Source organism: Lynx canadensis, chromosome D1, assembly GCF_007474595.2.
Source record: "Lynx canadensis isolate LIC74 chromosome D1, mLynCan4.pri.v2, whole genome shotgun sequence".
NCBI classification, from domain to species: domain Eukaryota; kingdom Metazoa; phylum Chordata; class Mammalia; order Carnivora; family Felidae; genus Lynx; species Lynx canadensis.
Genome location: NC_044312.2, coordinates 76610245 through 76622451, shown reverse-complemented (window position 1 = coordinate 76622451; position 12207 = coordinate 76610245). Strand labels below are relative to the sequence as shown.

Sequence of the window (12207 nt, the reverse complement as noted above, 5' to 3'; positions counted from 1 at the left end):
GAGATGATAAATATGCTAATTGAAGGGCCTTCATGGAGGTATTGAGAGAGGCTACAACGACTTCAGTTTCTGTAATCAATAACAGCAGGGTGGCAGAACCCATACATACAGCTGAAATCACACCACTGTGGTCATCCCTGAAATACGCATCTCAGGTCATCAGAGGCCCGCCTCTCTGCTCACTTACTGCCTGCCCGTCAGGAGACAATCTCAATTCACAAAGCAAATGGTACAGCCTCTCCATATGCAGGGTAAAAATTACTTTACATAGAAATTGAGTGTTTGTCACCTTTTCATTACTTTCTGTTTTAGAGAGGGGAAAGGATGGTGGGGCGGGGAGTGGTGAAGAACTGAATAATATGCCTTAGAAGAGGCCCACTGGGCTTTGCACGTCTTGTCAGAACAGAAACGAACCAACCCCTCCTCTTCTTGCAAGACACAGGAAACACAGAGGAAAAGGTAAAAGACAACTATAAATCCAAGGAGAAAAATATTTCCCATGGTATTAGGAAAGACTATTATGCTACTTCTAAAGATGTTCTTGGGAAATAATTGGATTAAGAGATCTGGAATAAAATTCATGGAGAGCACAGTTTGAGACAGCAGACCTTAGAGGTCTCCTGAGTTGCCTTTTTGTCAACCACCATATAAATTTTGTGTTTTCATAATAAAGAGAATAACCCACTGCACAGGAAAATGCACCTTTTCTGATTCTCTGCTGTGCAGAGCAAGCCCCAGCATGTGGACAGGCGAGCAGGATGTTCTGGGCTCTGCTCTACTTGGGGTCAACAGAGGTCATGGTACAGAGTAAATGGTGCTGAAAAGGCCCTTTGTCTAACATAACGTTCTCTTCACTCCAGTGTCTGAACGCTGAGGTGGGAGTCAAGAGGAGAAACCTAAGAAAATCCAGATATCCAAATGGGTCAATTCAACTCTTTCACCACCGTATCTTTCCTGAAGACATTCTCTCATTCCTATCAAAATGCAGAGTTGTCGAAAAGCATAAATAACCCTGTCTGATACAGACACCTCCGAAAGAACTATCAGCAAGCAGCCCCCTCCCAACAAAGCCGGTAGTTTCCCGCCTCAGAAAGCAGCAGATAGGAGAAGGAAGAAAAGCCCCGATTTCACAAATTGGTCCTAGCTATGATCTAATCTAGGAAGTGTTACTCCTGCCTCCAACTTTTCCCTCAAAGCCATGTCAGGTTTGGTCAAAGCCACCAGGTTGCAGCAATGGGGCCTTGAATGAGTCTATTTTTCAATGAGAGGTCACATCTGTCAACATCTTCACTGGTAAAGGCGTGCACGCCTTCTGGAGAAGTATTAGCAGAAGCAGTGGCACGAGGTCTGTTGTAAATTGGGTCAGAGCAATGACATTCCTCTTGAATTTCTGTGGGATAATCAATGATTCTGCTCTAATGAAACCATAAATCAGGAAGGATTTACATAAACTGAGTCTCACTTGGCACTTCAACAAATAGCAAGTAACGGATTTTGCATTAAATTATAAGACCCACCTAACAACCCTATCCGTTACCAATAAATGCATCCCTCTGAAAATTCCAGTCAATCTTTAGGTGTTTCTAAAGCGTCCTGGCTGCAAACATGCTTATTTCCAAAAGGCAGAAAAATCAGGGCAGATTTTCTGATGGCATTGTTAGCTATTCTTGGCTATCAACACACTACGTTTTCCTAGGAATTTTACCAAAATACAACTTTCTAAAGACCAAGCATAGAAATCTCTGCATAAGCTGAACACTCCATGATAAAATATACAACATTTCTATAGATCAGAAGATGCTAGAGGAGAGGATCAACAAATTACAGGTTGCTACCTGTTCTTATAAATAAAATTTTATTTGAATAGCCACACCCATTTATTTACCCATTGTCTCTGCTACTTTTGCAAAACAGCTGAGTTGAATATTTACAACAGAAACTTTCTGGCCCACAAAGCCTAAAATGTTTACTTTGTGGCCCTTTACATTAAATATGTGCCAACTCTTATGCTAAAGAAAAACGAGAAAAAAGTGAAATATAAGGTAACCAGAGCTAAATCTGCTATGCTGTAGAAGCTTCAAAAGGAGCCAAAAAGGATCAACTCCACGGGTATTTGAGAATGTGAAGAAAGATGTGTGACAGGTACAGTTTCCAAAAAATAGATAGGAGTTTAACCAGATTTGTTTTGTAAGATTTTAAATGAATTTTAGGTTCTCCTAATCCATGTAAATTTGCCAGGGCAAGACCTTTCAGAAATGAAGGGATAGTTGATCCACAATTTGAAGAGGACGAATTTTGGGAAAGGAGAAAATTCCAGGAAAAGGAAGCAAAACAATTTCTGCTCCAGAATGAATTAGCAATTAGGTGTTACTTAGCTAAAGCTTTTTTCCTTGCACGAAAGTAAAAAAGTTGCATATAATCCTATAAATAAGGATCCACTAGAAGTCCCTGTCTGCTAGATACAGGAATTGGTCCATGGGAAAGGCTCAACAGTCTGCTTGCCAATGCCACTCATGAGAAAAATGTAATAATGATAATGGTTATAATAACCATTATTGCAAGAACTATCATTCTTTTTATAGGAACTGTCACTTATGGAACATTTATCACATGCTAAGCATGATGCTAGGTACTTATGCATTTTTGCATTTAACCCTCCCAGCAGTCCTGTGAAACAGACAATTATTACCCTCAGGTTTAGAACTGCTCAGACTATGGCTGAGAAAGGTAAATAGGATATGCAAGTTTCCAAATAGCAGAGTTTTGCACCCATGTTACGATCTTCACATTATTCATTAAGCCCTCATGCCCCCCACCCTCATCCCAAGCACCGCTCCACCACCAAGCCCACTTACCTCGACAGACACTGCAGCACTGATTCTCTGGGAGAATGTGGTCCTTTTCTGAGCAGTTCAAAGGAGGGCATGCGTCTGTAATTTTTACTAAAACTCCACCCTGGAAGCCAAATAATCAGGAAACAAAAAAACATTCACATTTCTTAGTTGATGACACAGACATAAAATGCTCATTGTTAACAGCCTGCAGTGATAACAAGTTTCAATAAGTAATAGTACTTCTAGGAATTCCACAATAATGACAAAGTCGCAAACAGAACTTCCAGGATGACACTCCTGGAAGAGAAGGCACATTTCTTTTTTTAGGTCTACACAGCCCCAACTTCAACAAATAAGTTTCGAGTATCTTCTATGTAGCAGAAGGTCACTCTACAGTGGTATTGCTGGGAAGTTCACAATGGGCTGCTGAATGGGGGAGCCTTACTTTGTACGGTTTGCTGATTTCTGTGATATGAATACTGCGATGATGACCAATTTTGAATTACCAACATAGTATCACTGACTGGAGTCGGGAAGTTATGAACAATGAGCTCTCATAGGCTGCTATGAGGTAGTTTCAGTGCTCCTGGATCACACAAACCATTAACGCAAAGATAATTTAAGACCTCTTCCTTGCCCTTGAGGAGTTCCTAGTCTGGATACAGGAAGGAGGGGGGCAAAAAAAAACCCAAAACAAAACAAAAAAACTCTCTTAACCATTATGCAGTACAGTAAGTCCTAAAAAGGGTATGATGATGTGTCATGGGAGAATGCTACTGCTTAAGTGGGAAGAAATTATAAGGAAGATGCCAAAGATGAATAAAGAAATGGGGAAGAGGAGACTTTCCTGGCAGAGGAAATAGACAAGAGCCAAGGTATCCAAGTACGAATGAACTGAATGGAGAGTTAGAGGAGTATTGGATTTCTCCCTATATGTAAGTAAAATCACTTACAATAGATTTTTAAATATTCACCTGATGAATCTTTAAGACCTCATTTCACCAAAGGTTGTCTTTGGTGGCATTACTAGCATCTGTATTTAGTTGTACTGTGAACTCTAAATATTAGTCCATTAATTACTATAAAAAAGGGTTTGAGAGTCTTTTATTTTATCTAAAATGTTTAGCTTTTCTCTCCTCTTCCTAAGAGGCTATTTAAGTCAACTAAGAAGCCAGCTTGAGAAAAGGAGTCTCACTTAAGACCAAAAGGTACTTCTCAAAATAAATGAGGGAATGGGATGGAGCTGGCTAGCCAGGAGAGATGGGGGCGATACAGAGGTTTCCATTTCTGAGACACTAGCATTCCAGTGGCCCCACGGTCCACTGGTTTCGCAGGAAACCATTTCATCAAGCACATCTACTCCTAACTATGAACCTAAACAAAACTCTAAACATCGGGGCGCCTGGGTGGCACAGTCGGTTAAGCGTCCGACTTCAGCCAGGTCACAATCTCGCGGTCCGTGAGCTCGAGCCCCGCGTCGGGCTCTGGGCTGATGGCTCAGAGCCTGGAGCCTGTTTCCGATTCTGTGTCTGCCTCTCTCTCTGCCCCTCGCCCATTCATGCTCTGTCTCTCTCTGTCCCAAAAATAAATAAATGTTGAAAAAAAAAATTAAAAAAAAAAAACTCTAAACATCAAATATAAATTTAATTTCTAAACGACTCATCCACCATTTGGAAAATTTGCACCATGGTTTCCTCTCCTGTCTCATTATTTTCAGCCCCAACAGTCCTGCTTCCGATATTCCTTGCAGTGTCTTCTTTTTGTCCTCCTTGCCATTCATTTTTCTATCTGTCCCAAGATATCTAGATCTCTTGCTTTTCTCCCATCTTAAAACGGGACTTAAGATGTGAGAATACAGCCTGGTACCTGTGCACCTTCACTCTCCATCACAGCTATGTTCCATTCTCATCCAGGCCATACTGGGGGGGGCACCTAACCTTGAGAGTGGCACTGGTCCTAGGCCAGGGTGCCTACCAGCTGTGCCTTAATTTCTGCAACAGGACACTGAACCAATAGACATTAATAACTTTATGATCAGCAGCATAAGCTTTCATGCACAGGAAAGCAAAATGCTTACTTACTGTTAATGCCTCTACAATATCTTTCAATACCAATGTATTTATTATCTACTGCCTCCTTGCAAAAACAGGAGTGACAGAAACTGCTGAATCCCCTTTATGAATTCTGTGTACCCAACCCCCACCATCTGAATGCTTTTCTGCTAATGGCTCATCCTTGCCACCCTCAGATAATATTCTGGGCATTGGCACCACTTCGCCACACAGAGAGCAGACAGAGTTACCCACAAGTTGTACATCCCCACTGCCACAGCCCAAAGCCAGGGAATGACAGGCATGGGAGGCTCTTTACCTCAAGGGGACACAATAGTTGGGGTCCAATTAGTACTCCAGCACCCCTCCTGGAACCAGGGTATTTGAGGCCTTTCAGCCCAAATCCCACCCTCGCTCAGTTCCTTGCCTTACCCCATTCTGCATCCTCCACACCCTTACTGGTTGCTTCTGAGAGCCCTACCTTGTTCTGAAATCCTTAGTTCAGGGTCTGCTTTTAGCGGAACTCAAATTGAGACAATAAGATAAGTTTCATTCTTGCTGTCAAAAAGGCAACTGTTAAAAAACAATTATGTCTAGATGGTGAGATCCCGGGGCGATTTCCTTTTTCATCCTTGTAATTTTCCTCTATGTTCAAAATTTTTTATCTAGAGTGTATATTTGCTTTTGTAAAAAAAAAAAAAATAATAATAATAATAATACTTAAAATGCCATGAAAACTTTTTTAATATAATCACTCACAAAAGTTGTTTTTTTTTTTTATGAAAAGGGCTTGCCTTGGCTGATTAAATCAGACAATTCTAATCAACCTTTAACATATTTAATGAGCAAGATCGTAATTTGAAATGTTTAAATAGAGACAAACCCCGTTGCATGATCTTGTAATAGTACGAACTGTGATTACAGTACCGAAAGTGCCACCACATCCATTAGTCCAGCCACATAATTAGGCACAAAACCTTTTTTAACTTTACTTTTAAAACTATTTCTAGTGAGAAGTATCTGATAATTAACATTTTAAACCCTCCTGATTATGGTATGTTATTTTATGACCCCTAGAACTCTGTGTTGGTAGAAAAATACAATGCCTCCATTCTTTCTCATTTAGAGTGACACTCTCTAGGTCATTGGTCAAATATAAACACTTTCAAGTTCTTTACTAATCACTGTGCTTCAGCCTGAATTTCTAATAACAACTCACACCGTTAAGTCAAAAATTGTTGCTGGCCTGAAGAAATGTTGCGGGGCAGCAATAATTGGACAAAGTAAGCAAGACTACTAGAAGAGCTTATTCATCTTTAAAAAAAAAAAAGTATGTTACCTTCTGAAAACACTTGGTGAAAATATTTGAAACAAGAGTTTGTTTCTTATCTAATTGGTGTTGCTAAGGTTTTAAAATGATCCTAGGAAAATGAAAATGAAAGGATCTCTAGGCAGCATTTTGTCAAATGGGGGTCTGCACTTGAACCACAGAAGACCAAGAATTAATTACTTGCTCAGTTCTCCCAAGGACAGTACTTATAAAGTACCAGTATAGACGCCTAGGAGAGACGTTAACTCTTTACATGCAACAGGTACCACTGGGCATCAGGGTTTAAATCTTAAGAAAGGCTGCCTGGGAGGGACTCAAAGCCTTGGCATCCTATGCCCATCACCTCCTCTACCTGCTGACAGCATCCATTAAATGTGTCCCAAGGCTGTTCTATGGCCAGTTATAAATACTACCCCATTCATCAAGAGAATCAATGAGCCATAGCCTCACCAACCTGGTATTCTCAGACAGACTAAAGAGTGATCATTCAATGCTTCTGGATCTAGCTTCTAAAATTCAGAAATGAGAATTATTTCCAAATAAGTCTAACACCATCAGAAGTGGCAGTAGAGAGGCTGAGAAAGGAACCTGTAAAGCCAGACCACACAGGTTTAAATCCAAGCTAGCTCACTGACTACCTATGTGACTGATCTTCTGTGCCTCAATTTTCTCATCTGTGAAATGGGAATAATCATAGCACCTACTTAACAGGGTAATTATGAGTTTTATAGAAGATAGTATGTTTAAAATGCTTTAAAAGAAGTGTCTAAAAAATACTAAATGCTCAAGAAATATAGTTGTCAATGACCCTTTTCCATACACAAAGGAAACATTCAATAAATAACTGTAAAAAGAAATTAATGACTTTTTAAAAGATGAAATTACTCACGTGCACATATACACACACATACCACGCGTGCAAAGGGAATAACCTGTCTACCCCAACTTTTATAAACGGTAAAAATCTAAGCAAACAAAAGCAGTAAAAGACGAACCCAAGCAGACAGAGCATCTACAATGTGCTATTAGCAGTACTAAGTGCTATTCCAATAAGCTGCATTTCAATCCAGGCCCACATCTTCCAGAGGTCTCCAAAGTTCTCTGCCTTGATCCTCTGACAAAAGATCGAGTCATAATTGGGACCCTTGCCAGAGTCACCTACTGTTTCTATATAAAAGATAAAGGGCATTGCTACCTCTAAGTGGCAACATAAAAGACAGATACTGGCGGGGGGGTGGGGGCCGGGGAGTGCCTGGGTGGCTCAGTTGGTTAAGTGTCCGACTTTAGCTCAGATCATGATCTCACGGTCCAGTCCATGGGTTCAAGCCTTGCATTAGGCTCTGTGCTGACGGCTCAGAGCCTGGAGCCTGCTTTGGATTCTGTGTCTCCCTCTCTCTGCTCCTCTCCCACTTGCACTCTGTCTGCCTCTCTCTCTCTCTCTCTCAAAAATAAATATTTCTTTAAAAATTAAAAAACAAACAAACTGGAATCATCAGCAGAGTGGGTGAAATTACCTTTAATCATCCCAGCTGCCTCTAAAAAAAAGGTTTTAGAATCCAAATCATTTTCTCTCTCCTAGAAGTGAAACAATCAAGGCTTCTGGGTGGTTCAGGTGGTTGGGCATCTGACTCTTGATTTCAGCTCAGGTCATGATCTCAGGGTCATGGGATTGAGGCCATGTTGGGGTCCACACTCAGTATGGAGCCTGCTTGAGATTCTCTCTCCCTCTATCTCTCTCTGCCCCTCTCCTACTCATGCACGCTCTCTCAAAAAGAAAAAAAATGTTAAACAATTTACAGAGAAAAGGACCTCTATCAATCTTATATTCAGAGAGGACATGTATGGTCATGTGGTATAAGAAGAGCTCACATTTACTGAGAACCTACTTTGTGCCAAACACTCTACCAAGTACTTCACATGCTTTATCTCATTTAATCCACCCAACATCCTATGTGGTAATGTGCCAGCCTCAGGTTGGAGAAAACCCCACCATGCCCCCATGCCCAGGTCTGGTAGCTTGCCTTGCTGATTGAGAGATCACAGAACCCTAGCTGCCACACCATCCCTGCCTCTGCTGCAGACTACGGAGCCTCAGTGCACAGAATCTACCGTTGCACAAAGACCACCACACCTACGTGCCCACCAGACTGTCTGGAGACACAGATCTCTGGCATTCCCAGTGCAGCCAAGAAAGTGGGAATGGGAAATACAATGGGAAAGTCTGAGGGTGTTAACCCCTGGGGTAGAGTCTAGTCCCGGAGAGACAGAAAAGAGCCTTTCGTCCACCCACCTCCAACCAAGGCCCCCATAAAGAAATGTATTCAAGTTCCTTGAGAGCTTCTCCAGGTCTCTAAATGCCTCATTCTCCTCAATCTTTACAAAAGAGATTCCTTTTTTTTCCCCAGGGGTGTGATGAGAAGCACATGAACTAATGTAGTAGCAAGCACTTGTAAAAATGGCTATTGTGAGATGCAGTGGTTCCACTCAGCCTCTCTGGAGATGCCCCACAGCCCCAGCTGTGCCTCCTCAGTGGAAGGTGGCTGCTCTGTAATGTACCACCTTGTATTTGTGCACCCTCCTTCCCTCCGTCTCTCACTCTTACATTCCTAGGATGGCTCCCACACTTTGTTCAAATATTACCTCCACAGAAAGGCCTTCTCAGACCACCCACACCTACCCAAAAGCTCTCTATCGTCTCAGCATGATTTGGCACTACACCATACGCTTATTTAGTTCCTTATTATCGGTCTCTCTTACTAGACTGCAAGTTCTAGAAAAACAGGGACTTTGTTGTGTTTACCATTATATACCCAGAATTTGGTACCATGCTAGTATGCAGCAGCTGAGCACGGGAGGTTAGCTGACCGACTACTGAAGATCTATGCTTCTACACGTCTTATTTCAAGAAAGAGACAGACGAGGGCAGGCAGGAGACAGGCATTTTCTCACAATATATAAGACACTTGTGAGTAGAGATGGCACCATCCAGAGCTGGCATCACAAACTGATTTCCCCAAAATCAACTCAAAACCCTTTCCCAGGGCCACCTGCCAACCTCACTGACTTATGGTAGTTGTTGGCTCCCTTTGCCTTCTCACATCCTTCAGTACTTTTTCCCAAGGCTCTATGTTCCACAGCTGATGACCACCCAGCCACACAATGACAGTGGATGGGACCTTCCCATCCCAGACAGCAGACCACCACTCAGACACCCACTCAGGCCAACATGTTCCACTCCAGATCCCTATCTAAGCCAATCTATCTATATGTTAATTCCCCCCAAGGGATGGGGAACGTAAGATTGAAACTTACTCTGCATTCACGGCAGCTCTTAGTTAAAATCCGCTGGCCTTCTGCAAGGACTTTTCCTCCATAGATACATTTTGCTGTAACAAAAACAGAAAAATGGGTCAGTCAGGCTATGCAACAAATTGACCTCCATGGAGCCATCCAACTTCAACAGATTCCACAGATTCTCTGATTCTAAACAACAGGAAACTGTTCCCATAAGTCATGGGAAGAGTGTCAGGACAACTACTGAGTCCCCATCAAATGGTCATCTTCATTACATTTGCCATGAGCCCATCAAACTCAGGATACACAACTATTTCAACGTCAGATCTGTCAAAGGAACTACAAAATGAAGTGATGTGGATAGAAGTCAAAACAAGGAAGAAGCGGTTGTCACATCACCATGGAGGATAATAGCAGTAGCTTTAATTCATACACTCCAGACATAAACAGCTGGGTAAAAGGAGACTCAGGTGCCATTCATCAGAACCTAAGCCGCCATGCAGAAGGACACCATTTTTTTTTCCTTGTCATCATGGGAAATGCATGTCCTCACATTCTATGTTCCTATGAAGTTCAGAAACTATTCAGAAATACAAGCCAAACCAATAAAGTACTTATCAATGCACTAGAGAGACTGCCTTTGGGAAGGTGAGCTCTATAGGTCACTAGGAAGGGCACGGAATAGACAGGCTCTGTAGCAAAGTTAAAAGCATAAATAGAACTCCCACCATTCAATTTAGATTCCCCTGAGACTCAGTCCTCAGTTCAACTTGCTGACCCAACTTTAAGCCAGTGCAGAATATGTTAATTTGATCTGACCCTCATGTGTCTCCACCCAGTTCTCCAGCCACGTCAAACTTTCCAGGAACAGGAAAGCAAAGGCCTGATGACTCCCTCTCCTGCACAGAGGAGGATCCTTCTACCCTAGTCCTCAGGAGAGGCAGAAGTGAAAACATGCCCTCTAAGACGTCTCTACTACTCACTGTCTTACAAAAACCACCTTACCTCTCAGAGCCTCCATTTCTGCATCTGTTAAAAACAGGTTAATTACATTTGGTAGCTTCTTAGTTCTACAATCCTCCAACTCTCATGGAATGTTCAAGTATATACATACCTTCACAATCAATTTGTCTAACTCCCTCTTGTTAGCCACAGAAAGAGGAAAGCCCAGAGATTTGGTTATACTTATCATCATGATCCTGTAGTGGATATTGTGACATGCTACCCAGATCCCCCTCGATGGCCAAAGGACTCATTCCTGCAGCTGCTGGGACAACTGATGACCAACAGCTCAACTGAATAATGATCCAGGACTTGCCCTTGGTTGAAAGGAGCCACTTTATCCAAGCTCAAATGTTCTTTCTAGGGCAGCCCACATACAATGAGTGGTTGATGAAGGTAGGACAAAGTTCCGGCCCCTGGCCCCAACTAGGAATCTCTCTGAAAGGTCATTCCAGCTCCGGAACTCCCTGTAGGAATGACTGAAGTGTTTATTGTAACTGCATTACAGTTCAACCCCTTCATCTGGTCAATTCTGCTTCCTTCACTATCTCACTCCTACCCCTGAACCGATCCTGACAAAAGTTCCTAATAAAGGACATGCAAATCTCCATTTCAGAGTCTGCTTCCTGTTGGAACCAGACCTACAACCAGCCACACCAAACTTGAATCTGTTCTAGCCTAATATGTCCTTTCTGTGAATGGCACCATTATCTACCCCAGCACTTACACCCCACCGTCTGGGGTCTTTCTATCCTCTCTTAATTGCAAATATGAGGCCATGCTTTAAAAATCACTATGGGTCACGAAATACCCTCAGAATGTAGTCCAAATTCCTTAATTCAGCAAACAAAGCCATTCATGTAGCTTTTCCTTACTTCTCAAGCTTCACAGCTCCACAGCTCACCAATTTCTCTGCATTTACTCACCCTCCCAAATATTCAACCTCCACATATACCCCAGCCATGCTTTCCTTTGCTTCTACACATACTATTCTCCAGGAATAGGCAGCCTCATCCACCTTCCCCTGGAAAACCCCCACCCTCTACACCCATCAGTTGCAATGTAGGCCTGACATCCAGCACGAAGCTGTTCTTGATTTCCAGCACTGGTGAAGTGCCTTCACTTCGCCCTTGCATTGTACTCTGGACCTAGATCCAACATAGCACACCTCACATTTTCTCTCAGTTGCCCAATTCATTATACACATCTCCTGCTAGCTAAAACCTCCAAGATGGCCTAGGTCTATTTCATCATTTTATCTCCAGCCCCAAGCTCAGTGCCTCTCTGGGCTTACTGTTAATAACAACAAATAATTTTAGAATTAATGTGCCTATAATTGATAGCAAAAACCAGTCAAAATTTCTGGTTCCCAAATAAGAATTCTTTCTGCTATTCAATGCTCTTTCTTTTTTTTTTTTTTTTTAGTTTTTTTTTTTCAACGTTTATTTATTTTTGGGACAGAGAGAGACAGAGCATGAACGGGGGAGGGGCAGAGAGAGAGGGGGACACAGAATCGGAAACAGGCTCCAGGCTCTGAGCCATCAGCCCAGAGCCCAACGCGGGGCTCGAACTCACGGACCGCGAGATCGTGACCTGGCTGAAGTCGGACGCTTAACCGACTGCGCCACCCAGGCGCCCCTCAATGCTCTTTCAAACATTAAAAGCAAATACAAAAGTTCTGCTTTTGTTCCAGAAC

General features: G+C 42.4%; 1 protein-coding gene across 1 annotated transcript in view; it reads right to left on the bottom strand.

Moving 5' to 3' along the window:
- The window catches only part of NELL1 (neural EGFL like 1), a 900960-nt gene that overhangs the window by 679478 nt on the left and 209275 nt on the right, over nucleotides 1–12207 (bottom strand). The window contains exons 10-11 of the mRNA XM_030333128.2: nucleotides 9528–9601; nucleotides 2856–2955 (exon numbers count right to left, since the gene is read on the bottom strand). Of these exons, the coding sequence (XP_030188988.1) occupies nucleotides 2856–2955; nucleotides 9528–9601 (174 nt within the window). The remainder of the gene's footprint in view (nucleotides 1–2855; nucleotides 2956–9527; nucleotides 9602–12207) is intronic.